This window comes from Lethenteron reissneri, chromosome 17 (assembly GCF_015708825.2).
Source record: "Lethenteron reissneri isolate LAM-NWPU_2019-01 chromosome 17, ASM1570882v1, whole genome shotgun sequence".
Lineage (NCBI taxonomy): Eukaryota > Metazoa > Chordata > Hyperoartia > Petromyzontiformes > Petromyzontidae > Lethenteron > Lethenteron reissneri.
Window position 1 is genome coordinate 15431375 of NC_083795.1, and position 27384 is coordinate 15458758.

The window sequence follows — 27384 nt, forward strand, 5'->3', positions numbered from 1 at the left end:
GGATTCGGGTAAGTGGTGGAGTGGGGACGATGACGTCAGGAGACCCTGTGGAGAGAACGAGAGTAATGACGTCACGAGATTGGGGTGAGGTTGAGGGCGCGATGACGTCACGAGACCGGGGTGGCGAAGTGGAATCATTAGTTAATTAAGCTCTTCACATATTCGCCATCCATTTATTGTCGAAGTTCCGCGGCTTCCCGCTCCTAAAACACAAGCGACCGTTCCTCACTGCACAGGGAGACCCCCTGAACGGCGCCCCGCGCTCTGAACGCGGCGTTCGCACGAGGCCCTGGAATGTGAATCATTCCCCTCCCCGCGCACCCCCCGCGGTTGCTATGGGGGGCGGGGCGAGGCTTACCGGTCACGTGTCCCCGATGACCCGGAAGTCGAGGTTCTCCCGCCAGGCGCGCCCTCCGGCATGAGTTAGAGTTGGGCTTCGACTCCTCCGAGCGGGCGGGCGGGCGGTACGAGGGAGGAGACGAGGCGCCACCATGAACTACATGCCCGGCACGGCGAGCCTCATCGAGGACATCGACAGTGAGTGGCGTCCCGCGTAAAGGTCTCCGCGGAGGTCCAAGCACGAGCCTGCAACCGCTGCCGGCAAACGCGGGTTAAGGGGGGGGGGGCTTGCGGAGAATCCCTAGGGGGAGCCAGAGATCGGCGTGGTGTGATGGTCTTGGTTGATGGTGGCCGGTGGTGGTTATGATGATGGTGGTACTGCTGGTTGACGCAGCCTTAAACAAGTGTTGATGCAGTTTTTAAACAGCATTGAAGAGATAAAGGCGGCCGGGCTTGGTGCTGCCCCCACTGCACGAGCCTTAATAGGTGCTCACGAACAACACTTGTCACAGCAGTCTGTTAAAGGCGATATTGGAGGATCTTTGTTTTTGCTGGTGGTCGCTGAGGTTATGAATGATGATGTTGGTCGCGATGGTCGTGTTGATGTTGCTTGTGGTGGTGATGGTGGCCATGGTATTTGTGGTCGTGTTTGGCGTGGTTTTGTTGGTGATGATGTTGACGATGGTGGTGGTTGTTGGTGATGGGGGTGGTGATTTGTCGTTATCATTACACGCGTTTACCCAGGAAAGCCTCACTGAGACTCAACTTTTTCAGTTGGGGCGCAACGGTGGTTAGGAGATGTTAACTACCTCGCTTGGTATACAGGTGGTCGTCGTGGGTTTCATCGACCCTATGGCCGCGTGGATTTTTCTCCAGGTCCTCCGGGTTTTCCCTCCACATTTATAAACATGCGTTTCGAGTATTTGGCTGATATACTCGATAAGCCACTTCGTTGAGCTATCATTTGCGGCCAGGTCGTTTCTGAAAAATAGCTATTGTACATACCTGAGTGGGCCTTGCCTGGTAAAATAAAATAGTTGAGTCTTAAATAAAATAAAAAATAAATTTCGATTTAAAGCTTTCGTGACTGCAGGGATTCATCTTCTTGGTTCTTTCGGTAAAGTCACGTAGAAGGGAAGTAATAAAATAATAAAAATAAAACATAATAAAATAATTCTCACGACGTTTCGGCCACAACGCAAGCAGCCGTCCTCAGGCGGTGTTTCATTCTTCACCTGAGGACGGCTGCTTGCGTTGTGGCCGAAACGTCGTGAGAATTATTTTATTATGTTTTATTTTTATTATTTTATTACTTCTCTTCTACGTGACTTTACCGAAAGAACCAAGAAAATAAAAAATAGTTCTGATTTTTTTCAGTTGGGTGCGACAATTGCTGTTCCCAATGAAGTAAATTGCGCATATTTTTTTTATTTGGACCATGATGCCTTTCGCACAATGGCATACTCTTCTCAGAATGACGTCACGGGATGTTAACATCCACTGTCAAGCAGACTGCGTGCCTATGATGGTTAATCCACCCGCATGATGATGGCAGGTGGTGGTGGTTATGATTTTGATGGTGGTAATTGTTGGTGATGCTGCTGGTAGGGGTGATGATGGTGGTGATGCTGTTGTTGGAAATGATGGTGGTTTTCGGTGATACACTTGTCCTGATGATGGTGGTGATAATAATGGTGATTCTGGTGGTGATTATGATGCTAGTTGGTGGTAATGATTTGGTGCTCGGGAAGATGGTGTTTTGGCAATAGTGGTGATGGTGGTGTTTTATATCCTCACGGTTTCTTCTTATGTCCCCAGAGAAACACCTCGTGCTGCTGCGGGACGGGCGCACGCTCATCGGCTTCCTTAGGAGCATTGACCAGTTCGGTGAGTCCTCCCGCACTGTCGAGGAGATGTGAGCCTTGAACCATGGCAGGGGGCGAAGCAGTTTCTCCGCTAGAGTTGAGAGTCCTCGTTGACGATGGTGGTGGTTACAGATGTGTAGGGAGCAGTAATGTAGTAGTTTGTGCGCTGCGCTACGAACCTGGCGTCCCGAGTTCAATTCCCGCTTATAACTGTTCACAGTGGTGGGTGTTTGAACCGGTCCTGGTCGGCTTCTCCTAGGTCTACTCAAATGAGTACCTGGTGCGACGTGTACACATTAGCACTGGGGAGACAAAGGCGGCCGAGCGTGGTGCTGGCCACCCATCCCCGCTAACAGCACTTGCCACAAAAGTCTGTTAAGACTATGAGGGGGATATTTTCGTTTGGTCAGGGCGGTTATGGCCGGGAGATGCTAATGCATTCACGCCTAGCTCCGCCCGCATTGTGAGTCAAATGTAAAGGACAGAAAACGCCTGGAAAGGGCAGTGTCCCAAGGACGTTGGCACTGTGAAGTGGCTCACTCCGGTGAGTTGCGCAAGAATGCGACTCAGTCACCACTAGAGGGCGCCCTGCTTCAGGTGCGGCCTTCATAGGAGACTAAAGAAGCGGACTGTCTCTTTCACATATTCGTTTCTCCGCATACAAAAAAATTAAGTATGTCTTACACAACGGATAAGTTGCACGGCCTTCAGGGAGTGCATTAATTCCGCAGCATTGTTTGTAGATAAGTATTGACTGGTTCGTCTTATCAGCAGTCATATTTGCTTGAATCAGTGCTGGTGAACTGCCGATCTTCCAGGCAAGAGCTCTCCCCTTACACTGTGGGGTCCCAGTCCGATGCAAAATTATATAATACGTAACTCAAAATAATCATGAGAGTCATGGAGATTTTTTTGTGTATAAATATAATAATTGTGTAAGAAGTTACATTTTTACGTGGAATGATTGATATCTGAAGGAGACTATTTATTGTATTTATATTCTTCACAATAACGCTAATGAATATTTATTCAGAGGTTATTTCAACCCCTCTCGTGGTACAGTAATACATTTGCGATCACATAGAGAAGCTGTGCTGGTTCTGGCTAAGTTAACACGACAGTTCAATCAGACCAAGAGTTGTCATGTTTCCTCCAGACAGATTATTTTGATGGCTACTTCTGACATTTTCATAATTTCCCCCCACTAGTTTTGTAATTAATATATCCCCGCTGAATAAAGTTGCGATGATGCTTCATTTTGTACAAGTGCTTCTCATTGCTTCTCCAGTGATGTCTGTGTGACTAACAGGCGCCACCGGCCGCTGTGCATCGTACGAAAAATGATGGCAGTTAATTTTGTAACCTATGGTGGATGAACGTGACTGCCTTGTTCAGTGTTGCGAGACCAACTGTCTTAATTTACGTGGCAGTGACACTTGGTGTTATCTGCATCAAATACCTAGCAGAGCTGAATGCTTGTTTGTGAGTGAAGCTGCTCAGTAACTTTGCACAGAATTGTAATTTGCGTTGTTAAGCAGACAATATGCCTCTTTCACATATCTGTCGGAAGGCTGTTTGATTGGATGTTTAAAATAAACGTATATTTGTATGTGTAGAGACAATATGGAAAGGAGGCATATTGCCTGCATATTGATTTTGTTAGTATCCACATCAACACATGATTGTTGTGCTGTGTATTATATAGTTTTGAGTTGAACTAGAATCCATATTAAAGAGAGGGTCCTTTCCTATAAACATCTGGCAGTTCACTATCATTGATTTATAATAATAATTACAACTTGTGTAACACGCAGAGTATTTGCTTATTCTTAGAGAGACCAACTCAGAGGCGCGAGGAACCACAGACGTACAGGAAGGCAGCCAGGCGGCGATCCGGCCGATTAATGAGTGTTTATACACGTGGGAGGAAACTGGAGCACCCGGAGAAAACTCATATATGGAAGGGGGCAACACTGTCCCATACAGATGGAACAGGTGGAGTCCACGTATGCTGTACCATATTTTCCTGGGTATGGCACCTCGACGTCCATGGGGAGTTTCTAATAATTTATGTGATCCACAAACCCTTGCCTCGGAGTTCTGTATTATAGGCGTGCGCCACCACCCAGCAAGCCTGCTGATGAGACACAGAATGTTGATACTGTCCAGAGTTTAGTTGTATTAAACCAATGCTGCCGAAAGATTCACTCCCAGAAAGCAATGTGGTTGATGGGATGTGAAGTAAAAAAAACTTTATATGAAGAGATGGATATGTGAAGGTGTAATTGTCTGCTTATTTATCCAGTAATGTTACTTTATTCAGAGGAGACAGGTTGTGGCTTGAGTATGTGTTCAGGTGCAGCACATGTTTAGCAGGTGCAATGTTCTGTAGTCACCACTGTCACTGGGTACTCGCGTAGGGGTGTGTGTGCGTCAGTGCCTTGGTGGGGGGTAATAAGGGCTGATCGGTGGGGAGCACGAATCAGGAGTTTCCAGCTGTTCTTGCACATCACAGTAACTGGGAAGCTCATTAGACTGCGATGTGGGGGTCTGGTCGGTGACTAAGTCAGTGTTTTTATCTCTAATTTGAATGAAAAGGCCACCACCACACATAGTGCCAGCAATTGCTCTCTCTAGATGTATGTTGCAATATGCAAACATATATAAAACTACTGACCACCAACTTTGGTTATGGAGAACTTAAAAAAAAAATGTCTTTGAGTACATTTTTCATTCAGCGTACACCCGTTTGTGTTCACATGAACACACACGTGATCGCCAGTGCAAGAAATAAAACATTTATATTTGGTTAGAGTTGAGGCCTAAATGGAGCTGTGTCAAGGTATGTGGAGAGTGCCAGACACATGCCCACCGAGCCCGTATTCTCGTGTGCGCGTGTCCCACGTAGCGAACTTGGTGCTGCACCAGACCATTGAGCGGATCCATGTAGGGAAGAGGTATGGGGACATCCCGCGTGGGATCTTTGTGGTGCGCGGTGAGAACGTTGTCCTGCTCGGCGAGATTGTAAGTCGCGCATCAACGTCTCCACTTTCAACCAAAACACTAATTTTTTCACGCTAAGTTTTACTGGAAGTTGTTTTTACTGTTCACGCACGCATTTTTGGTCATTTTCGTCATGATGTCGGCAAAACATCCTGTGTCTTGTCACCGACAGCCAATCTGACGGTGCGAACTTGACGATCGTTAAGCCTCAATGCATTCTTCATCTTTACTCAAATGTTTTGAAGGACGCGGACAAGGAGCAGGAGACGAGCCTTGAGAGGGTGTCCATCGAAGCAATCCTCGAGGCCCAGCGCGAGGAGCAGCAGGATAAAGCCGAGGCTGAGAAGGCCAAAATAAAGGCCCTCAAGGAGCGGGGCCTTCCCCTTCCACGTACAGACACTGCCGAGGAGTACTAGCTGTGGCCAGGGAGAAATTCGGCCCTGCAACAAACGCCCAGGTTGACTGCATCCTCTCGCGCGCAATGAAGCGCCGGCCCTCCCGAGGGTGGACGATGCGTGATGCGACGCCGACCAGGAAGCTCCGACCGTCCTCGCCCATCCTGCATGTTTTTGCCACCGACACAAAGAAACGCGACTCCGCTGCCAGCCACACACGGCGGATGGTTCAATACACTGTTGGAATGCATTCTGTGCCTGGGTTCAACTGTCGCGTTAAAATGAGCGCATGTGCGGTTTTCGTAGAATGTCGGCGGTAGATGAACATTTATAACAGATACTGTTGAGACACTAGACCAGGGGTGGAATGTATATGCTGGGCAGGGTTGCCGTGCACACGTCTGGTGTTTTAAGCTGATTTTTCTTTGTCATGGAAGTGTTCAATTTGCATGCAGCATTTGGGGCTTCCAACGTACAAAAATAACCAATTATCTTTTTGTGAAGGTGCTCTAAAGAGATGTTAAATATGATTGATTGTCACAATCACCCCTTTACATCTTTCACCGAAGCCTAAAACACAAGCATTTATGTTCATAACGGTGTCTGTTTTACTTTTTATTTCTATAAATTGTTTTACAAGCAGTTTTGCAGATATTGAACACTTTGTTTCGTTGGTGAAGTTTATGACACGTTTGAATAAACTGCACGGGGCTCGGATCGCTCTCGCCAGAGAGGAGCACCTCCTCCCGTCGCCACAACAGGAGGAGACATGTCGACACGTCGAAGGGCCCTCGCTCCTTCACGTCTCCTCCCGTCGCCACGTTTCCAGAACGTGAAAGGCGCCGTAGCTCGTCTCCGTGGTCCCACGTGCTTGTTACCCCAGTGCATGGGATCCAGGGCATTGAGCCCCATACCGAGCCTGAATGCAGGCAGCGGCTCAACTTCACGACAGAAGCAATTCACAGATTATCTCCCTATTTAACTCTTTCCAACCGGTTGAAAGTGAACATATATTAGCTGTGTAATGGGAAGGGGAGCATGATAACGTTTATAAAGATGATACACTGAGCTAAATGTTCGTTTAAAGTCTCGTTATTAGGGATTTCCCAATAGAAAACCAGCGATAATGATCAAAAGGTTGCCCAACTCTTGGTGTAAAAACATCCAGAGCTAAATTGTTTGGCCAAAACAATTGCGTGGACGTCATCTCATCGTTCAGCCATGAAACGGAACGTTATCCCAATTACATACTGAGGACATGCATGTTGCAGCGCGGCACAGATTCCATGCATGTGCGTTATTTCTGTTTTGCTTCAAGAAAGCTCTGACGCCTTCCGTTGCAAGATTGTATATCTGCATGTCGTGCGACCGGACGTGGATCTCTTTGCACGAGCAGCTGAAATTCATCGGGACGATGAATTTGGATAGTGGGGTTTCACGGTGGCGAGACGTTAACTACCTCGCCTGGGATACAGGTTGTGGGTTCAATCCAGACCCTGACGCCTGCTATATATTTGGAGTTTGCGTGTCTCCGTGGATTTTTCTCCAGGTTCTCCAGTTTTTCCATCCACATTTAGAATCAACATCTAGATTATTCGGCTGCTATACATTTCCGCATACGCCACTAAGTTGAGTTATCATTTGTGGCCAGGTCGCTTCGGGAGAAAAGAGCTATCTAGCTCGGTGCGCCTTACGATGGTAAAATAAAAAAAGTTTAATAGTTTGGTGTGAGGAGACGGTGGGAAGCCACTTATTGTGGGCAGCAGAGGGCAGAGTACAACAAGATCCTGTACATCATTGTCCTGCTTTTGTGCTGTCCGGTCTCTGCTGCTCGCATTCAACATCCTGCAATGACCAGCGCGGTGAATGGTCAAATAACCCCGCACCGGCTTGAGTCGGTCTTCATCCAGCAGTGGATTAACAAAGAATGGCTGTACGTCATTCTCATTGGGGTGTTTTGGCATGAGAGCTGGGATATCCAATTCCTGTATTTGATTACTCGACTGATCGATAATGGGAACGTAGGGAAAATCGCACGTTCCCAACTGTGCCACTGGCTGGGAGGTGGTGGGCGGCGTTTGAAGACAATCGGCGTCACGCTGGCATTGACGAGACACGCTTGCAAGCCGGGTCACCACTTTAGATGTCCGCGTCGATTGCCCTGACCGCGCCACTCCCAACCACTCACGGGACGGGGGTGGGGGGGGTGACTGCGGTCGGTTCCAGCTGCGTTCGTGTTTAGGTCCAATTCCAATCGGAATCATTTGAGTTCTGGGTTCGGCTCTGGTTCCGCTTCACGTGCCGTGAGCGCATGTTTTTGTGCTCCGGGATCGCCGGTTGACCTTCGAAGAGGGTGGCACGTGGCTCATGGTAGCCACGAGCGTATCCGGAGGTATAAGACTGCTGGACGTGGTGTGTGGCGGGGGGTGGGAAAACAATCCCGGTCACGGTTCCGACCTAACCCGGGTAGTAATGATCCCTCGTTCCGTTCGGACCCCGATCGTGGAGGGGCGAGGGGGCGGGGCGAAGCTCGGGGAGGGGGCGGAGCTCAGGGGGGCGTGTCTCGAGTGCGCGCTCGTGAGCGGCAGCCAATAGGCGTGGGTCGCGTCTTGAGGACCCCTCTGCCTCCCACGCGGGGCTGCCCGCGGCGCCTGACTTTCAGTCAGCGCTGGCGAGGACCCCGCTCGGTCGCGCGATAGGTGTCCGTGGCGCCTGACGGGAGAGACGCGGTCACGGAGCCGCACGCAGCAGACGCATCCCAAGCCGCCGCCGCCCGCCCTGTCCCATGGAGCTGGAGAACATCGTCGCCAACACCGTGTTGTTGAAGGCCCGTGAAGGTGAGACGCAGCTAGTCGGGGGAGAGACGCTGAGGCGTTTTGGGGTGGCGGGGGGGGATAGATGGCGAGACGTGCCGAGAGACGCAGGGAGAAAGACGTGGGAGATGGGGAGGAAAGGGGAGAGACGCGCAGAAGCCAGGGAGGCATAAAGGCGGGGAGGCGGAGAGGGAGAGAGACATGGAGGGGTGAGGGAGCTGGGTAGGCAGGAGCCGCCAGGGCCGCGGATGAATCCACGAGAACGAGGAGCGCAGATGGAGTCCTCCGCGCTCGCCGCCTCGGGCCGCCCGCGCCGCCTTTTGTCCGAGAACACCTGAGAGGACGCGGCCCTGACGCGCGATTAAATAAAACATTCACCATGTCGACAACCACCATCACCACCATCACCAACATATCCACCATCGTAATCACAGCCTCAACAAGCACCACGTTCCAACCGCAACAACCAATATCTCTCGCCGTCAACACAACTGCAAATAACTAGAACCGCCATCACAACGACCCTAAAAACGCAACAGCCCTGACACAGGCACCACCACCATCCTCATCATAACCAACACCGTCACGAGCGCCATCGCAAACAACACCCGGCAATGCTGAGATTTTGCTTTGAACGCGGCCGAGGGTCCCTTTGCTGTGTGAGAGGCAGCCGGTCCACGCTCACCACGCTCACCACCCGGTGCTCACCACGCTCACCACCTGGTGGTGTTCACCACGCTCACCACCCGGTGCTCACCACGCTCACCACCTGGTGGTGCTCACCACGCTCACCACCCGGTGCTCACCACGCTCACCACCTGGTGGTGCTCACCACGCTCACCACCTGGTGGTGCTCACCACGCTCACCACCTGGTGGTGCTCACCACGCTCACCACCTAGTGGTGCTCACCACCTGGTGCTCACCACGCTCACCACCCAGTGCTCACCACGTTCACCACCCGGTGCTCACCACGCTCACCACCTGGTGGTGCTCACCACGCTCACCACCTGGTGGTGCTCACCACGCTCACCACCTGGTGGTGCTCACCACCTGGTGCTCACCACGCTCACCACCCAGTGCTCACCACGTTCACCACCCGGTGCTCACCACGTTCACCACCCGGTGCTCACCACGCTCACCACCTGGTGGTGCTCACCACGCTCACCACCTGGTGGTGCTCACCACGCTCACCACCCGGTGCTCACCACGCTCACCACCTGGTGCTCACCACGCTCACCGCCTGGCGCTCACCACGCTCACCACCTGGTGGTGCTCACCACGCTCACCACGCTCACCACCTGGTGGTGCTCACCACGCACACCACCTGGTGGTGCTCACCACGCACACCAACTGGCGCTCACCACGCTCACCACCTGGTGGTGCTCACCACGCTCACCACCTGGCGCTCACCACCTGGCGCTAACCACCCTCACCACCTGGCGCTCTCCACGCTCACCACGCACACCACCTGGTGCTCACCACGCTCACCACCTGGCGCTAACCACGCTCACCACCTGGTGCTCACCACGCTCATCACCTGGCGCTAACCACGCTCACCACCTGGTGGTGCTCACCACGCTCGCCACGCTCACCACCTGGCGCTCTCCACGCTCAGCACGCACACCACCTGGTTCTCACCACGCTCACCACCTGGTGCTCACCACGCTCACCACCTGGAGCTCACCACGCACACTCCACGCCCAGGTAAACACACTTTACACAGTGGTATACACCGTGCACACATGAGTACACACTACAACCACCATTATCCACGAAGTGGTCGGGACTTTAGCACGGCGCATGTGCCAGGCTAGGTGCACCTTCAGGCCATGTTTCGTGTGGAATGCTCGCTGCTGGCAGGTCGCGGGACAGACCCAGTTGACCGAGATGACTGGCAGAGATGCACCATCTGCTCTCCGTTCTGCCAACGTGCCGTGTTTCATCCGTACACACAACGCACACACAATTATACGCCACACATCCTGGTACACACCATACACACCCTGGAATAACACCACATATCGTGGTACACACCAAACGCTCACGGGCAAACACACCGTGGTACGGATAACACATACCTAGATATACACCGGCACACCACATCCACCGTAATGTACTACGCACTTTCGTTGGTATGAGGAACACGAAATGATGCCGATTACCCAAACCACCCCCACACGCCACAGTCCTCTCGCCAGGAGAGCCGGCGCGGGTTGGCGTGCGAGGCCTGCCGATACCGGGCAGCACACCGGCTCCGTCCAGGCTGAACCAAACGTCGATTTCTCACACACGCACATTTGGAACCAACGTTGTCAAATAAGATTCGCGTAGCTGCAACCACAGCCATGTCGGCCGGGTTGGGCTGGCCGAGACCGTGGATCTGGCAGACACAACTCACTTGGACAAGGAACAAATCATTATCTTGGAGCAGGGCCTATCGGCAGCTGCAGATGGGCTTCGGTCAACCAGCAGCGGTTAAACACGTGGGTCAGGGTCCCCGACGATCATCTCTGGATCGTTTTTAGGCCCGTTGACAGTGGCGTCGATGTGTAGTGTGCAGGCGGTTCAGCTGCGCATGGGTCGCGGGGGGGGGGGCAAAGTGCCAGGCTTTTGCAGGAGGGGGGCATGGGGCTTCATTTAAGTACTTGCACTTAAGGCCCATGCCACCACCCACGCTGCGCAACTGCTCACAAACTATATGCGAGGTGGTAATGATTATGTGGAAGTGCTGGTGGTGGAGGCGGCAGTGTGGTGGTTTGTGTTGGCGAGCGCCATGTGCCCCGCGGGCTGTGAGCGGTGGTGTCCGTGGTCGCCCAGGGGTTGTCTTCGGCACGGGGGTTAACCCCCCCATCGGGGGACACGGGGGTTAGCCCCCCACCGGGGGGCACGGGGGGTAGCCCCCCCCCCCCCACCTGGGGGCACGGGCTTGCCCCCCCTCACCGGGGGGCACGGGCTTGCCCCCCCTCACCGGGGGGCACGGGGGTTAGCCCCCCCCCACCTGGGGGCACGGGGTTAGCCCCTCACCGGGGGCACGGGCTTGCCCCCCCCCTCACCGGGGGGCACGGGCTTGCCCCCCCCACTCACCGGGGGGCACGGGCTTGCCCACCCCCTGCCCCCACTAAAGAACAGCTGCCCTCTTAGCGCTGGCCTGTTGCACTCGACTGGTGATGCTTCGGTACGGGCTGGAGGTTGATCCCACTTCCTCATCCACCCAGCGCCACCCGAGCACATGGCGGTGGGTGGCCAGGCCAGGCCGGTTCCATTGGGATACGCGGCGGAATGAGCTTCAATAGTGCGGGCGGTTGCCGCGTGTTAGCTGATGTTAATGTTTGTTCGTGATCGTGGTGTGTAATGGTGATGTTGGCGATGTTCATTGGTGGTCTTGGGGATGTGTCATGGTTAGTGGTGGTGCTGTGTTGGCGAGATTCGCGACGGGTGTCAGTGATATATGTTGTTGATAATGTTCGTGATGTGTGTCAATCATGTTGGTAATGTATGTTTACGTTGGCGATGAGTGAATTAGTGGTGTTATGGTGTGTGTTAGTTGATGTTGGCGGTGCGTGCTAGTACTGTGCGGTGATGTTGGTGGTGTTGTGAACGCGTGTTGTTTACGTTGGCGATGTACAAGGCTTCGCTGGAACGGGGCTTTCGCGCCGTGTGTTTTCGTTGACCGGGTGTTCATGTGTCTTTCGTTGATGGCCGCTCTCTCTGGGTGTGGTGGTGGCGAACTTTGCCACGACAGCTGATTTATCCCTCCCTGGGCAAGACTTTTACAAACCACAAGTGCAAATAAGGGTTCAAAGCTTGATGACCCTCTCGCTTTATTAAATTGTACCGATGGCACCGTCTTTGCCGCACGCTTTGTTGATCTCCGCCGTGGCGGGGTGATTGAGACAAGCCGCTTATGTCATTAGTGGATGCACCGTCAGTACACACAGTTCATGGCTTGCATAGTGGATTATTTTAATGACACTGCCCATAAACTTTTATGAAGATTAACGCCGCGCCAGAGATAACGCGCGGGCACTTTAGGCCACGGTGGCGGTGCCATGCCTCGTGGGCCCTGATTCCTGAGCGCCTGCCGGGTCGGAGCTCCGTCCAGACCCCGCGTGTTGCTTGTGGCGACTCCGTGGCCTGGTGTCTGCTTCGCGCAGATGCTAGCAAATTGATGAATTTACATTCTCTCGGGGAAAGTTATTGGATGGGCTCGAGCCTCCTCGAATTCGTGGTAGCTCTGTTTTATATCACGGCAATGCCTGCAGTGGTGCCGATAATCGGGAGCTCTGGTTTCCCAGGGCCACCCTGCAGGCCCTTCCCATTTAGCGCTGGACAGTGCAGCCACGTTATTTGTGGCATAAAGCCCCTAAAAGCAGTTGGGCAATCGTCTGCCACAGTGCAGCATACATTATGTGTGCCGCATAGCCTGTGAATAACAGAGCAGGATGCTAGACAAGGTCCGTGTGGACATGCACTCCTTTGGTAAGAAGGAGCTGTCACGTGAGTTAGCGTTTCGGGTGAGGGAAGTTAACTTGAGATGGAGTGAGTTCGTCTTGGCCTGGCACAGGCAGCATTGGGAGAGCGCTACGGGGTTCCTGTTGGGTCGGACTGTACGTGAGCCCGCCTCTCGTCCGCTCGCAAAGATAAAGATCTCCCTACACACGTGTACAGGCGGTCCTGGTGCTACACTGTAGGACCCGTGGCAAACAGTACCTTATGGTTCACACTGCTGTCCTATTGAAGACCCGACGAAGGAATAGCCCAGTCTTTCTGTCCCACTGAAAGTGGACAAATCTCTACCGTGTCCGAAAAACACATTCAATTCGATGTTTATTTGTTATACGGAAAATCCAGTTGAGCCAGTTAACCAGCTAGTTTGCAAGAGCGATACGCGGTGCATCGGCAGGTGGAAGGTGTGGATATTTCATCCATAAACTGAAGATCAAGGACTCTCTAATCTGCGAATGCAGTGAGGTACCAACCATCAGGATATCACTGATGAGGACTGCCAAATATGGCATACGTATTCTGGAGAAACAAGTTGACTCTACTCAGCTACCACCCCGGATTACTTGGAATGGCTTACAAAATAATACATGCAATAGTAGCCTGTTGCTTTTTTCAAATGCCATACAAAAAAAGAAGGCACTGCAACCCTGGTGGGCCTTCCAGGAGCGGAAGAGTGTGGCACAAGGGGCCTGTTCATTAGGCTCGGCCAGGCCTTGACCAAGCCAGCAAGTCATTTTTCTTATCTTGCTGGTTACATGTTCTGCACAATTCTGCGTGATTTGTGCATATGAGCATAGTGTGTGCTAACCGTGTGTGTAAGGGTTGTATTGTGTGCTCCAGGCAGTTCATTATTGATTTTTGAAGGGTGTTTAAATTTGAGCATGGCTTACATTATGTGGTGTGTGTGAAGTGCTGTTTTCTATGTGGATGTAACAAATTAGTTTCTTTAACGATATTCATCTCAGAAAAATTCCACAGCTTTAAAAGGTCAGCACTGAGATCACACGTGGCCTTGATCAGGCTGTAAATGTGGGTTAAAATATCGAGACATTCCCAGCCACCACTTATGGTGATTAATTATTAAAACTGCATAAGCGCAATGGTTGCTCTATCTAAAAGACATGCTGTTGGAAGGCTGAGCTTGGCTCTTGGCTGGGACTGCTTTCAGGAGGAAGTGGTCAGTGTGGTCTCAACTTCCTGTTGCTGCTGGGTCAGAGGGTTTCACTCTATCGACCAAGAACCGATATCAAACACTGGTACTCAAATTGCCTCAATGTATTGCCATTGACCCACATTGGAGGACCTTTGAACTCACTTCTTGAGAACTGCTTTTTGTGTTTAGTTTGTTGTCCTTTCCCCACACCTCCTATTAGCATTGTTGGCTACATATGATGTGAAAAAAGTTCTACATACATACATGTTGGGGAGTCTATAAATAGAGTAGGTAGGTAATATCCAGACTACAACTGGTGATGGGAGCTTGTGAATCCGCCCCGTGCATCACTCATTCACCCTCTTATTTGCGAGCTCTTTGGAGTGATGCCATGGCAGCACACGCAGTCCATGAAAAGTCTGATTTCCTTCCCCCGCACCTCCGATTAGCACGCTTGGCTACGTACGGTGCGAAAGAAGTTGAACATGCATACATACAAAGTGTTCTCAGCAGAAAGCATAAGCTTATGCGTCATGCATACAGACTGCGGGGCTGCTGTTTGCGATGAGATCAACAGAAGGAGATGTCTGTTTTCTGGCCAGAGTACCGAGTCAGATGCAAGGGAGCATGGATGGTGCAGGGTAAGGCCCTCGGGTGGACGCAATTGACCTCGCAGGCTCGGGATTTCGGCTGGAGTCACGGCAGCACTGGTGTGGCACCAGTGTGGTACCGGAGTCGGACAAGGAAGCGCTGTTTGTGCAGCATGTTTCACGTGCTTTGCGTTCCCAACACAGGCACTTACCAATGCTATTACAGTGTTTTACGTCGAGGGGAATGCAGCTTGAGTCACACGTTAGTTTAATAAAGGACCCGGTTGTTGTTTTTTTTGTTTAAAATGTTAGGACGGATTGGTGCTCCGAGGCTTAGGCAGGACTCTGCCGGCTGCCTCAGCCTGTGCATGCATTAGGATGCCGCAGTTATTCCTGTGCATTAATTATGCATTCAATTAATTTGTTGTGTTGTTCTTTGGGGCTGCGGCGCACAAAGCAAGTCCGTCTGCTTAGAGTTTAATTTGCCATCAGAGCAGCACTCGGGAATGAGGAATGGTGCTGCCACATGTAGTTGCTACAGTAAGGGTGTCTGATGAAATAACATTAATATAAGAATTTAATTAATAATGGTAAGTAGTAAGTACTCATAGCTCATTGACCTATTGAGCTTGCAAACACCAAATTGATAGAAAATTAAGGACAATTGGAGTGATGGGAAATGTTCAGGGCACACTGCCCATGGTTACTCAAGGGACTTCGAGGTTATGTTCTGATGATGGGAGCTGTGGATGCTGACTCCTGGTCCTGGGTCACGCTCCGTGGGATCCAGAGGGCACCCATCCTAACCCTAACTTGTTCCTTGTCGCGCGTTCCATCTGCGCGTGCTGTTGTCCTCCGAGTTACGCTCATGGTTGCACCTTCATGTCATCGCAGCCATCTGCTTGGCACCCAGTGTCCCGCTGTAGGCGTATACGTCACGTGTTAAGGTGAAGATGGGCAGCTGAGTTGACAGGGAGAAGTGCACGCAGAGTTGATGGGCACGTGGTCAATACTGGGTGGGTGGCCAAGGGGGCGAGCGCGCGTCGCCGCATGAGACGTGGCAGATGGGTGCCACTTCTCGCATATCAGGTCCAATACAAGGGTAAATATTTAGGCACCGCGAGGTGGGGGGGGGAGCCTTGTGGTGGAAGGGATATGAGGGGAGGGGGAATGTGGGGCTTGGACTGTGTAGTGTGGGCATCTCTGGCTTCTGCAACAAAATGTAAAAATTAGTTTTACTCTTTGCAGCTCACTGACTGTTTAAAATGTGACCACAATCAAATTGCTGATTATGAATGAGATTCTGTCATTCATCTTCTTTGCCGAGGCACTGATTTGTGTGTTTTCTGTGCAGGTGGTGGGGGGAAGAGAAAGGGGAAGAGCAAGAAGTGGAAAGAGATTTTGAGGTTCCCTCACATCAGCCAGTGCGAGGAGCTGCGTCGCACTGTGGGTGAGTAATGCCGTGGGGCTTCCTATGCCCCTTGTCCTCCCTCTTCCTCCCTTCCCCCTCTCCATTACATTTCCTTCCCCCCACCACCTTCTTGGCTTCCTCGTCTTACTTCTATCCCCTCTCTCAATTTCTAAATCCCCTGATGGCCCTGTGCACTTGCACCACCCACATTCCCTCTCCCCACCTTCCTGCTCTTCATTTCCACGATGACTCTTGAGACTGATGAGAGCCCACATGACTTGTGGGGAGCCAGGTGGATGGCATTGTGGAAACGGTAAGACAAGAGCCCCGGGGGCTGGGGACTGCGTGCCATTCTGGAAAATGTCGTGGGACACGAGCAACAAGAGAGAATTGGCCTCACAGCGTTGCTCGTCCATGTGCCCTGACCTGATTAGTTCACTTGTTGGGTGGGACCACCTGAGGTGGCATCGCTTTAGTGGTTTAAATTTCTTTGTGGTCAACAACATTTAATAATGTGGTAACAATTACAAATGAGTGGGGTTTTCAAATAATTTAGCACTTTTTAGGCATGTAAATTGGTACAATTTTTTTTCTACCTTAGGTGGTACCAGTTTGTTTTCTGGTCTATGGACGATTTTTATGTTACCAGGTAAAGCCCACTGAGCTGCATAGCTTTTTTTCAGCACTTATCTGGCCATAAATGATAGCTCAACGAAGTGGCTGACCATGTGGAAATGTATAGCTGCTCAATACGCTAAACGTATTTTCTAATTATGGAGGGAAAAACCGGAGGACCCGAAGAAAAATCCACATGACCACGGGGGGAACATGCAAACTCCAAATATACAGGTGCCAGAGTCGGGATCGAACTCACGACCTCCTGTATAACAGGCAACGTCGTGAACATCTCCTAACCACCATGGCACCCTTATGGGGGGCGCTGGGCACGGCAAAACGTGGCAACATCACCCCTCTTGTTCCGGCTAGTTCCCGCGTGGCTCTTCTCGCGCTTAAGGACAGTTGAGGTATCGCTGAACCGGCCTGTCCGGTTACTGTCCTGCCGTGGTCATGTTTCACTTGCGCTGTCCGCTCGCTCACTCGTGCAACTCCCACGCATAGACAGCCCCTTTGTGTGCGTGTGTGCTTTGGTCACACCCTCCCTCGCCTGTGTGGGGTGAAGAGCTCTGTGCTCGTGAAGCCAACACAGGCATTGGAACACGCCCAGGTCACAGGCCTCGCTTTGTACCTTTAACGTACAGTGGTAGGAACTCACTTCACAGGGGGAACAGCTGCACGTAGTGGCTGAGATAGCATGCCCACAGCACACGCATCTTTGAGTAGGTGTATCAACTTGTATTTGGCATGTGTGGTTGTTTTTCTGTATGGGTGTATTCATCTGCGTGTGTTCACTTCCATGTGAGTGTGTTGCTCTGCTTGCATTCACCGATGTGTGCGCCTTTGCGTGAACGATCGTGTGTGTATGTATGTGTTCGCCTGTATGGATGTTTACCTACCTGCATATGTTTACCTGTGGAGGTGTACATCTGTACGTTTGCTCACTTGTGTGAACACCGTTTCTCAGTGAAACACTGGTGCTGGCCACTTGCAACGTGAGCTTTATTCAGCAGTAATTCACCTGCACACACCAGGGGGTGTGCATTGCTGCCATGCTAAATGCTTGGCTTGCGGCCACAGCTGCGATGGTGATGTATGTGTGTGTTTTTTCTCAGTGATGCAACAAGTCAGTCTCACATTACGGAGGGGTTAAGTTGTGAAAGTAGAGACATCTGTTGGTGACGCTGAGCAGTTAAACCGGAGGCATGGATGGGGCGTAGTCTGATTGCCAGCGCTGTCGGTACCGGCCCCCGTGCGATGGCGGCCTCGGCGGTGCCGGAGCTCTGCTGTTGCTGCTGCTCGTGTCACCGCAGGTCGACCGGGTGTGTGGTCGTGGCCATAAGTGCTGAGTAAACGAGGGCACACTTCTTGCACTGCCTTGTGAGAGTGGCGAGCGCCAGTGAGGGAGGGTGACGGTGCGGTGATGAATGCGGCAGCAGCAGCTTCAGAGGGCGGCGCGGCGGTGTCAGCTCGCTTCCTTGGGGAACCACGGCATGACGGGCCCGACCCGGAGCTCGTCACTCCCTCGCTGTGCTTGCACATCCCCCGCTGAGATAATAATAACGATGCCAACTCCTATAATGCCGTAACATGGCAAGCCATCACAAGGGCGCTGGACAAATGGCATAAACATTAAACATGAGTCGTTCGTCCATGCAGCTTTTCAAGTGTTGCGGTGACCCTGGATCCCACAGTGCGACCACAGTCACTAATCTCAAACCATGAACCGCACGGTAACACCGCTGCCTGCTTTTATTGCTTCCCGGCAGCATTGCAAATATTCGAACGGGGCCTCCAAAATCTATCCATTTGTTCATCACTCGCGAATCTTAAATATAAGCATATGAACATTTCTGGCCAAATTTGCACCATACGAGAGAAGGGCCATGACACTGGGCATGCCGAAGTCATGACAGGAAGGGAACTGTTTCCCATACCAAGAAGAATCTCGGCGTCACGGTCACTGTTGCTGCGCCGATGTGTCACGATTCATAAATGTCACGGTCACATGAATCTCCATGCGCATGCAATGTTTGTTATCTGAATCCAGGTAGCGAGCGAATTGATGCTGAAGCCGCTGTTTCGGTTAAAGTGGCTGTAGTGGTGACTCGGTGGGAGGGAGGTGGAGAGGCAGTGATATGGCCGATTGGTAGCGCATTTACCGCTTAATACAGAGAGGTTCATGGTTCGAACCCGCCGGCCTCTCAGATTTATTCTGCAGGTGTATTAACTGTACAAATGGCGTGCCGTATGCTGATGCAAGAGTAGGCCCTACTGTGCCAGCACGATTGTCCAAATAAATAAAAATATCTGAAAATTACTCGATTGACATATCCATAGAAATCATTTGCTACTGGCAGAACCCTCAAAAAAGTCAAGAGACTCTGTTAACCTTTCTTGTGTATAACACATTTTTTTAAGCTTGCTGAGGTTGGGTGGCTTTGCTTTGGGAGAGACTGTTATAGAGGGTTTCTGTGGCTGCACCTCACACCCCTTCTGGTCCGAGTGCTGTAAGAAATGGAAGGGGGGCGGAATCCAAGAAATAAACAACACAAAACGGAGGGGATCTTCGCCTCACCAGGGAGATGGTGGGGAGGGGCGAGGGGACGCTGCACTCTCGGTTGGGGTTTGCTGGGTCTGTTGAATCCTCGAATGTAAATGTGTACATTGTCTGTTGGGACGGGGTGTTTGCATAATCTAAAAATAGACATTCGTTTTAGCTTCATGAAAGAATTTGCATGTAAAAGCTGTTAGTGTGTGCAAAGGTCCCAGGTGTCCCTCGTAAACGAGGTGGAATGGTTAAAGGCCCTTGGCTGGTGATAGGCACAGCGCTGCCTCATCCCCATTCAAATTATTGCTAGATTCGCCCAGAGAGATTATGTATCCGAATCCTGGAACTGTGTCTCCTATTCTTGGAATCGTGGCTGATTCTTGGGACCGTGCCTCTGAATTCTGGGACCGTGTCTCTGAATTCTGGGACTGTGGTCGATTCCTCGCACTGTGTCCCTGATTCCTGGGAATGTCCCTGATTCTTGGGACTGTGCCTCTGGTCTCTGGGTGCTGTGTTTTGATCCTTGCTCTACGCTGTTGATGCTGAGCAATTTGGTGGCTGACAGAGAAGCACTAAGAGCTAACTGTGTGTGGCTAATATAGCCTCTAGACTGCTGGCTGTCTCCAGAAACAAACAGTGCTAAATAATCTATCTTGGGTAATTAATGATTGTGAGTACAAAGTAAAGTCATGAATATTACTAATCAGGTCCACAACATAGCTCATGGAGTGCCAAAGTCTTCTCTTCCCATACCCCCCTTTCCTTACCCCCTCCCTCTGCTCCCCTCCCGCTGCCTCCCTCTTCATGCTCCTGCCAACCCCCACCCTTGTCCTTGCTGGGTGAGAGCCGAGGGCTTTTCACGTCACCTGTGTCAAAAAACCGGGCCGACTGGAAAGGGAGGGAGCCCCTCTATTTATATCCCTCATGGAAGAGGTGAGGCCACACTGCGCCCCACAGCCTCCACTGAGCTGGAACAGGAGTCTGGGCTACTCATCTCATTTTTTCCCCGTGGTTTGAAAAGACACGTCGTCGTTGGAGTATCGCTTCATGGTACTGCCTTTATCGTGGTGGGGAGAGCGCGTGGCCTCCAAAACGCATTCCGTGTCGACCCAGGTTTCATCGTGGTGGTGAGGCCATGCAGCTCCACTTGTATCTTTACGAGTGCACATGGGGCGTGAGGAGTTAAAGGTGGTTGTGTGCTGGGTGGCTGCGTGCAGGGCCCTGTGTTTTGAGCACTGTCAAGGAGGGGGAGGCGTTTGAAGCTCCTGGTCGTGAGACGCCATCGCACACTCTTGGTTGAGCGCACTCCGCACTATGTGCGAAGCGCTGCTGGGTATGTGCAGGATCGGGGCAGCCTCGAGTAATCTCCGTCATGAACACGAAACCTTGTGTGGGATGCACCACTTCCACCAAGTGTAACTAGATGCGACATCTTGTGCCCTTGAGGCCAATATTATCTGTGAGAGGGGTGGGTTTAAGTGTCCTGGTGGTTGTAATGCCATCCAGCATGAAGCTTGTCCACGGCAGCACCTCTCAGGAACACAAAAACCCTACACTCGTTGCTGCTGTTTTTTTTGGTTATAATTCTGCACAAATTCAATGACAAAGAAGGACGGCGACTCGGGTATTTCCATAAAGCTTAAACACGGGAAACTCGACGTCAGACGATAAATAAAGACTGAGATGCGTTGTACGGATGGCGACAGGCGATGCAGGAAGAGAGGCCGGCAACGCCCGAGTCCTATGAGCCGGTTTACGATGGAGGTGGCCAGGACGAAGGGGAAAACCAGGAATCCCTCCATCCCTCCACTACGATTAGCAAACGGTGCCATTCCCAATGCGTGTGGGGAGCGAGCGAGAGCCTCGACGCCCGCCTCCCCGTGGGTGCAAGGAAGGCCTCGGGACCCGACGGCATGGACCTCGCTATTTACCCGGCACGTGGCGACCGATCCTAGCTTGGCGGGCGAGGGCCGCGGAGTCGTGGGATGTGCTCAACCCTGCCAGGGGGGCTGCGTGGCGGGGTGACGGTGGTCACGTGCCCGGGGCTCTGTGATTTGACTGGCTTAGCGCTGCCCTGCTATGCAGTAGGTAAACCTGAATTCCGTGAATCAAGACGTTTTCAGAAGTTGAGAGTTATGAAAAATATGTTGCTTTGTGTACATTTCTTAAAATGGTGAAGCTTACAACTTTCTTATCTTTAAAAATAACCTGCGTAATATAAACGGAAAAGCCCTGCGGTGATGTGGGGGTTTGCAGTACGATCTGTAAAACCTGGTCCTGCAGCCGACGGGCTTTGCTGATGTTGGCACGAACTGACTGGTGTCCTCTTTCGATGGCTCAGCCGACCCCCAGGGTCCCACTGACAATTGACCTTTGTAGAGTTCTGACATTCAAATGAGAGGATGGAGCGATGCATTTTATTTGGACCGTGCAGTGACGCATTCCACAGTTGTGAGAACAGGTGTACGCATGATCAGCGAGGAGCATGTGTTTGGTTGTGCGGCTTGGGCCGTAGCTGGCTTGCACGTGAAAAACCTCGACAGGGCCACGGGAGCAGAGATGGCCGGGAACTGTCTGGTTCACTGGGGCAAGGGTCGGGATTAATGCGGCGACGCTTGCACTTACCGGGCCTCTCTGTCCGCGAAGCCTCGTGGCGTGGTCACGTGGGCCATGCGCTGTGCGCAGGCCAAGGAATGAGATGGGGTGGCCACCAGTCTACAGACAACGGAGTTGGCGGATGCCCGGGCAGGATGTTTATTTTTGTAAGCGAAGTTGTAGCTGCATGTCCCACAGCTACGTGGGAACATTTGTGTGTGTGTGGCTGACGCGCGGTCTCGCGTGTTTTGCAGAGAGGAATTACTGGAGCCTGTGTGAGAAGCAGTCCATTGGGCGGCTCCTGTGGCGGCAGTTCTGTGAGACGCGCCCCAAGTTCGCCTGCTGCATCCGCTTCCTCAATGCCGTGGTGAGGATGACACCTGCACTACCACCCCCACTGCCTGCACTGCCCCCACCACTGCCTGCACTACCCACATCACTCACTACCTACACCGCCTGCACTACCCACACCACTCGCACTACCTCCACCGTCTGCACTACCTACACCGCCTGCACTACCTACACCGTCTGCACTACCCACACCACTCGCACTACCTACATCGCCTACACTACCCACACCACTCGCACTACATACACCGCCTGCACTACCCAAACTACGTGCACTACCTACACCGCCTGCACTACCTACACCACTCATACTACCTACACCGCCTGCACTACCCATACCACTTGCACTACCTACACCGCCTGCACTACCTGCACCGCCTGCACTACCTACACCGCCTGCACTACCCACACCGCCTGCACTACCCACACCGCCTGCACTACCTACACCACTCGTACTACCTACACCGCCTGCACTACCCATACCACTTGCACTACCTACACCGCCTGCACTACCTGCACCGCCTGCACTACCTACACCGCCTGCACTACCTACACCGCCTGCACTACCCACACCGCCTGCACTACCTACACCGCCTGCACTACCTACACCGCCTGCACTACCTACACCGCCTGCACTACCCACACTACATGAACTACCTACACCGCCTGCACTACCTACACCACTCGCACTACCTACACCGCCTGCACTACCCACACTACGTGCACTACCTGCACCGCCTGCACTACCTACACCGCCTGCACTACCTACACCGCCTGCACTACCTACACCGCCTGCACTACCCACACTACGTGCACTACCTACACCGCCTGCACTACCTGCACCGCCTGCACTACCTGCACCGCCTGCACTACCTACACCGCCTGCACTACCTACATCGCCTGCACTACCCACACCACTCGCACTACCCACACCACTCGCACTACCTCCACCGCCTGCACTACCCACACCACTCGCACTACCTACACCGCCTGCACTACCTACACCGCCTGTACTACCTACACCGCCTGCACTACCTACACCGTCTGCACTACCCACACCACTCGCACTACCTACACCGCCTGCACTACCCACACTACATGCACTACCTACACCGCCTGCACTACCTACACCGCCTGCACTACCCACACCGCCTGCACTACCCACACCACTCGCACTACCTACACCGCCTGCACAACCTACACCACCTGCACTACCCACACTACATGCACTACCTACACGCCTGCACTACCTACACCGCCTGCACTACCCACACTACATGCACTACCTACACCGCCTGCACTACCCACACCGCCTGCACTACCTACACCGCCTGCACTACCTACACCGCCTGCACTACCCACACCACCTGCACTACCCACACCACTTGCACTACCTACACCGACTGCACTACCTACACCGCCTGCACTACCTACACCACTCGCACTACCTACACCGCCTGTACTACCTACACCGCCTGCACTACCTACACCGCCTGCACTATTTACACCGACTGCACTACCCACACCACCTGCACTACCCACACCACTCGCACTACCTACACCGCCTGCAGTACCTACACCGCCTGCACTACTTACACCGCCTGCACTACCCACACCACTCGCACTACCCACACCGCCTGCACTACCCACACCACTCGCACTACCTACACCGCCTGCACTACCTGCACTGCCCCCACTGTCCGCGCCACCCCCATAATTCGTACTTTGTGCACTGTCTGCACAACCTACACTGTTGCACCACTTACCCACCATCTCATTGCACCCTGTGCACTCCCAACATCCTGCCCACGTCGCTCCGCAGGCGGCACACACCCCAGGCAATCCCACGACCTCGTGGTCATGGACCCCACGGACCTCCCAGGTCGAGGTTACCTCCTTGCTGCACTGTGAGAAGCAGGAAGGTTGCACGCACTCAGTGTGATGCGCGCTGCGCAAGAGTCTCCTGCAATCGTGCGCATCTTTCTAAAGGCTTTTTTCCTCTTGTGCTAATGTGCATCCTCATGCCCCTGCGGAAAATGGCGGTGTCGTAAAGCCCCTGGCACGGTGTGCGGTCACTGGTGCTTGTGTGGCGGTAGTGCGACTTGCTGATTAACGCAGCACAGCCTCGTGCGGCGTGAGTTTGCGGGATATATAATGTATGGTGAAGTGTCACACCGTGAGCTTGCGTGCGTGTGCGGTGATCTGTTTGGGGCAACGGGCGTGGTGTCACGGTGAGCGAAGTAGCGAGGGTGGCAGTCAGCTGTGGTGAGTGGCGCGGGGCTGGGCGCGGCACCGGCCCAACCACAACACGCCACTGCAGCATCTAGAAATACTTCCTGGAAAATTTGACGTTTTGTTTGTGCGGCCTGAACTTTAACCCTCACCATCCTTGGACGTCTAAAGTATTTAAATTACGGTGTTTTCTTTCGCCAACCAAAACCTTCGTGTCGTTTGCGTCATGTGTCACTGCTCCCTGCTAGCCCGTGTTTAAAGGGTGAGCGCTGTATTCTTGCTGTCTCTGCTGTGGGAACGTCGTCCTCCATGAGCCTCGTCTGATGGCCTCGTGCCATTGTCCCTGTTGGAGTTGAGGAGTCGTTGGTTTAGGTTATAAATCGTGGCTTCCCAGAAGTTGTTGGAGACATCACATCCACTTTTGCCGTTATCGCAGAGGTTTAAAAATAGCTGCGTGTTTGTTTGGCTCTAACTGTGGCCGCATGCCTCGCAGAATGCGCCCGGAGCGCCGAGCCGCTCCTAAAGGGGTCCTGTTCTCCCCTCGTGCTTCCTGTGTGAGCGACCATGTGCCTTGGTGCGTATGTGTGTATCTGTTTGTACGTTCCTATTTGTGAATGTGACCATGTGTCTTTGTAAATCTGTGTGTATCTGCATCTATGTGAGTATCTGTGTGTGTGTGCATGCCTGTAAGTGTTTGGAACTGTGTGTCGTATATGTTCACGTGCCTGTGTGTGTACATATGACTGTGTGTTTGTCTTATTTTTTGTGTCCGTGACTGAACCTGGGCAACCCGAGTTTGATTCCCGCTCACGGCCAACACCAGTGACGATTATCTGAGCTGGTCCCGGCGGACCTCCCCTAGGATGACTCCGCTTCAAATCATTACCTAGTGAGGTGTGTAAATATCGGCAGTTGAGAAACAAAGGCGGCCAGTCGTGGTACTGTCCGCCCACCCCCTGGTGTGCCGTGCCGGCCTTTATAGCGGCTTGCTAACAGCACTTTCCCCAACGGTCTGTTAAAGGCTATAGGGGGAACTTTGTCTTTGTCCTGTGTGTGGGTGTGCGTCTCTCCCAGGCACGGAGCCCCACGTTCGAGGCTGTGCTCGTTGCCTCACGGTGGTTTATCGGAGTTACGGTCATGGAAGTTCTCTGGGAGATGGATGTTATCTGGCCGTGTCTGTGTCCGTGGTGACTGTGGTAAACAGTGGCCTCTCTGGAGGGGGGTGCAGATAATCGCACGCGGGCATTCTCCCTCACGTGGCTTTATAAACCAATCAGGCGCGCTTTAAGTGGTGTCGATTTTCTATCACAGTGCGTTTGATTGCATTAGGAAGCCCACTCTTGTCAAAAATACCACCTGCCCATTATTGCACGCACGCCCGGGAGGGTGACGACCATGACAACGCGACATTTTCCCAGATCCCCCCCCCCCCCCCCCCGTTCCTTTCGATCCAGGTCCCTCATCCCCAGATCTGAAGCTACGCACACAACGGCACGAGGCCATCAGACGAGGCTCCCATCACGTCCCAGCACCGCCACCAAGCTTGTACCGAGCTCCTCGCCTCCATTTATGGGCCAGCTTTTGGTTAGCCAAGCGATTATGCCATGACTCGGAGGCTCAGTGTTAACGGATGTATGTCTGGGTGTGTACGTTTGTACACGGTGAAGATAAAAATGTTTTTTTTAATTTGTAAATGCACAGCGGCGCTGGGGTCTTCACGGGACCGGGTGAGTTCTTGCCACTGGGTGAGGGCGGTCTTCGAGGCCCCCCCCACCTCCCTGTGCTGTTCACCTTGAGAACACGTTAGGGAGCCCCTCGATGAGTTTTCTTATAGGAACCACTGATTGTTTTGTTATTTTACACGGTTTTCTGAGCACAGCAGTCCACGGCCCAAAATGTTAAGTGGTCAACAACAAGCAGCACTGTCAAAGTTTCTGCAATAGGTCGGAGTGAACATTTTCTTTCATTTAGCATGTTTTAAAGAGATAATGGATTTCATCTGACGGAGGTAGAAGAACTGGATTGGATGCATCGAGGGCATGGGTTGATGAATGAGGACATATTACAGAAGAAATAATGTGAGGGAAAATAACAAAAGCAAGGCCAAAGATTGGGATGTTGGAGGAGCTGAAGGGAGGGGGGGCATTTGTGGAAATGAAGGGCAAAGGATGGAGAAATATGGGGAAAATTGCAACCAAGAACACCGCCCGTTGAGGCAGAGCACCAAAACAGACGAGAGCTTGGGAGACGAGACGATGGGAGGAATTTGCATAGTCGAGCAGTGCGAGGGAAGCTGCCGAAAGAGAAGTGTTCTGTTTCGGAACCACTGAATGTGCGAGTGTTGGGGGTGCTCGTCGCACCAGTCACGCCGGGTGTTGTTACACACGTGTTCGCACCGTATGTGTCTGTGCAGGCAGTGAGCGAGCATGCACTGATTGCCGCTTATAAGTGCTGCACATGGCTTGCCCACGTCACACGATGGCCTAATGTCGTCTAGACACGCTTAGAGCCTAATTGACGCAATTAAGAAGGAGGTGTCATCCTCATGGGGAGCCCCCGCCTACGATCTGGCGACAGGGACGTCCGTCGCGCCATGACGTGCGTGACGCACGACCCGGCGCGATTCCGTGCCGTCCCGATCCACTCCACGCCATTAGGGGTACCCCGGCCGTCTCCCTATTTTTGTGGTGACCGTTGAAACGTACACAGCCTGTGCCTTCGTATCCAAATGTTGACGACCGTGTTTTCATGGCACCAACCAGGGGGAGTGGTGCGCTATGCCGTGAGCAGCAGGTGGAGTTGTTTCCATTCCTCGAGCCGTCAATGCCCAGGGGAGTGCGCACGCAGGAGTGTGTGCGAGCTTGAGCGAGGCAAGGGCTTGGGTGCGGAGCTGTGTGCCAGGACGTGTTTATGCCGTGTAATGGCCGTGACTCAACACAGGAAGCGTTGCGCGTGGCGGTAGGAATG

The 27384-nt window shown here is 52.6% G+C and overlaps 2 protein-coding genes across 3 annotated transcripts in view; both read left to right on the forward strand.

The window, feature by feature from the left end:
* Positions 1-361: 361 nt before the first annotated feature.
* On the forward strand, positions 362-6244 carry LSM1 (LSM1 homolog, mRNA degradation associated). 2 transcript variants are annotated; one of them, XM_061553240.1, is made up of 4 exons: positions 362-537; positions 2158-2226; positions 5113-5228; positions 5453-6244. In XM_061553240.1, the coding sequence occupies exons 1-4, from the start codon at positions 492-494 to the stop codon at positions 5621-5623; spliced, it is 402 nt and encodes a 133-aa protein (XP_061409224.1). In that variant the 5' UTR covers positions 362-491; the 3' UTR covers positions 5624-6244. The 2 variants fall into 2 exon arrangements, with proteins under 2 accessions (XP_061409224.1, XP_061409223.1); XM_061553239.1 differs by lacking the exon at positions 362-537 and adding an exon at positions 665-825.
* A 2035-nt stretch (positions 6245-8279) lies between these two features.
* Positions 8280-27384, forward strand: part of LOC133343556 (G protein-coupled receptor kinase 5-like) — a 28899-nt gene continuing 9794 nt past the window's right edge. Inside the window, exons 1-3 of the mRNA XM_061553241.1 lie at positions 8280-8439; positions 16020-16115; positions 22092-22204. Coding sequence (XP_061409225.1) covers positions 8388-8439; positions 16020-16115; positions 22092-22204 — 261 coding nt within the window. The 5' untranslated portion in view covers positions 8280-8387. The remainder of the gene's footprint in view (positions 8440-16019; positions 16116-22091; positions 22205-27384) is intronic.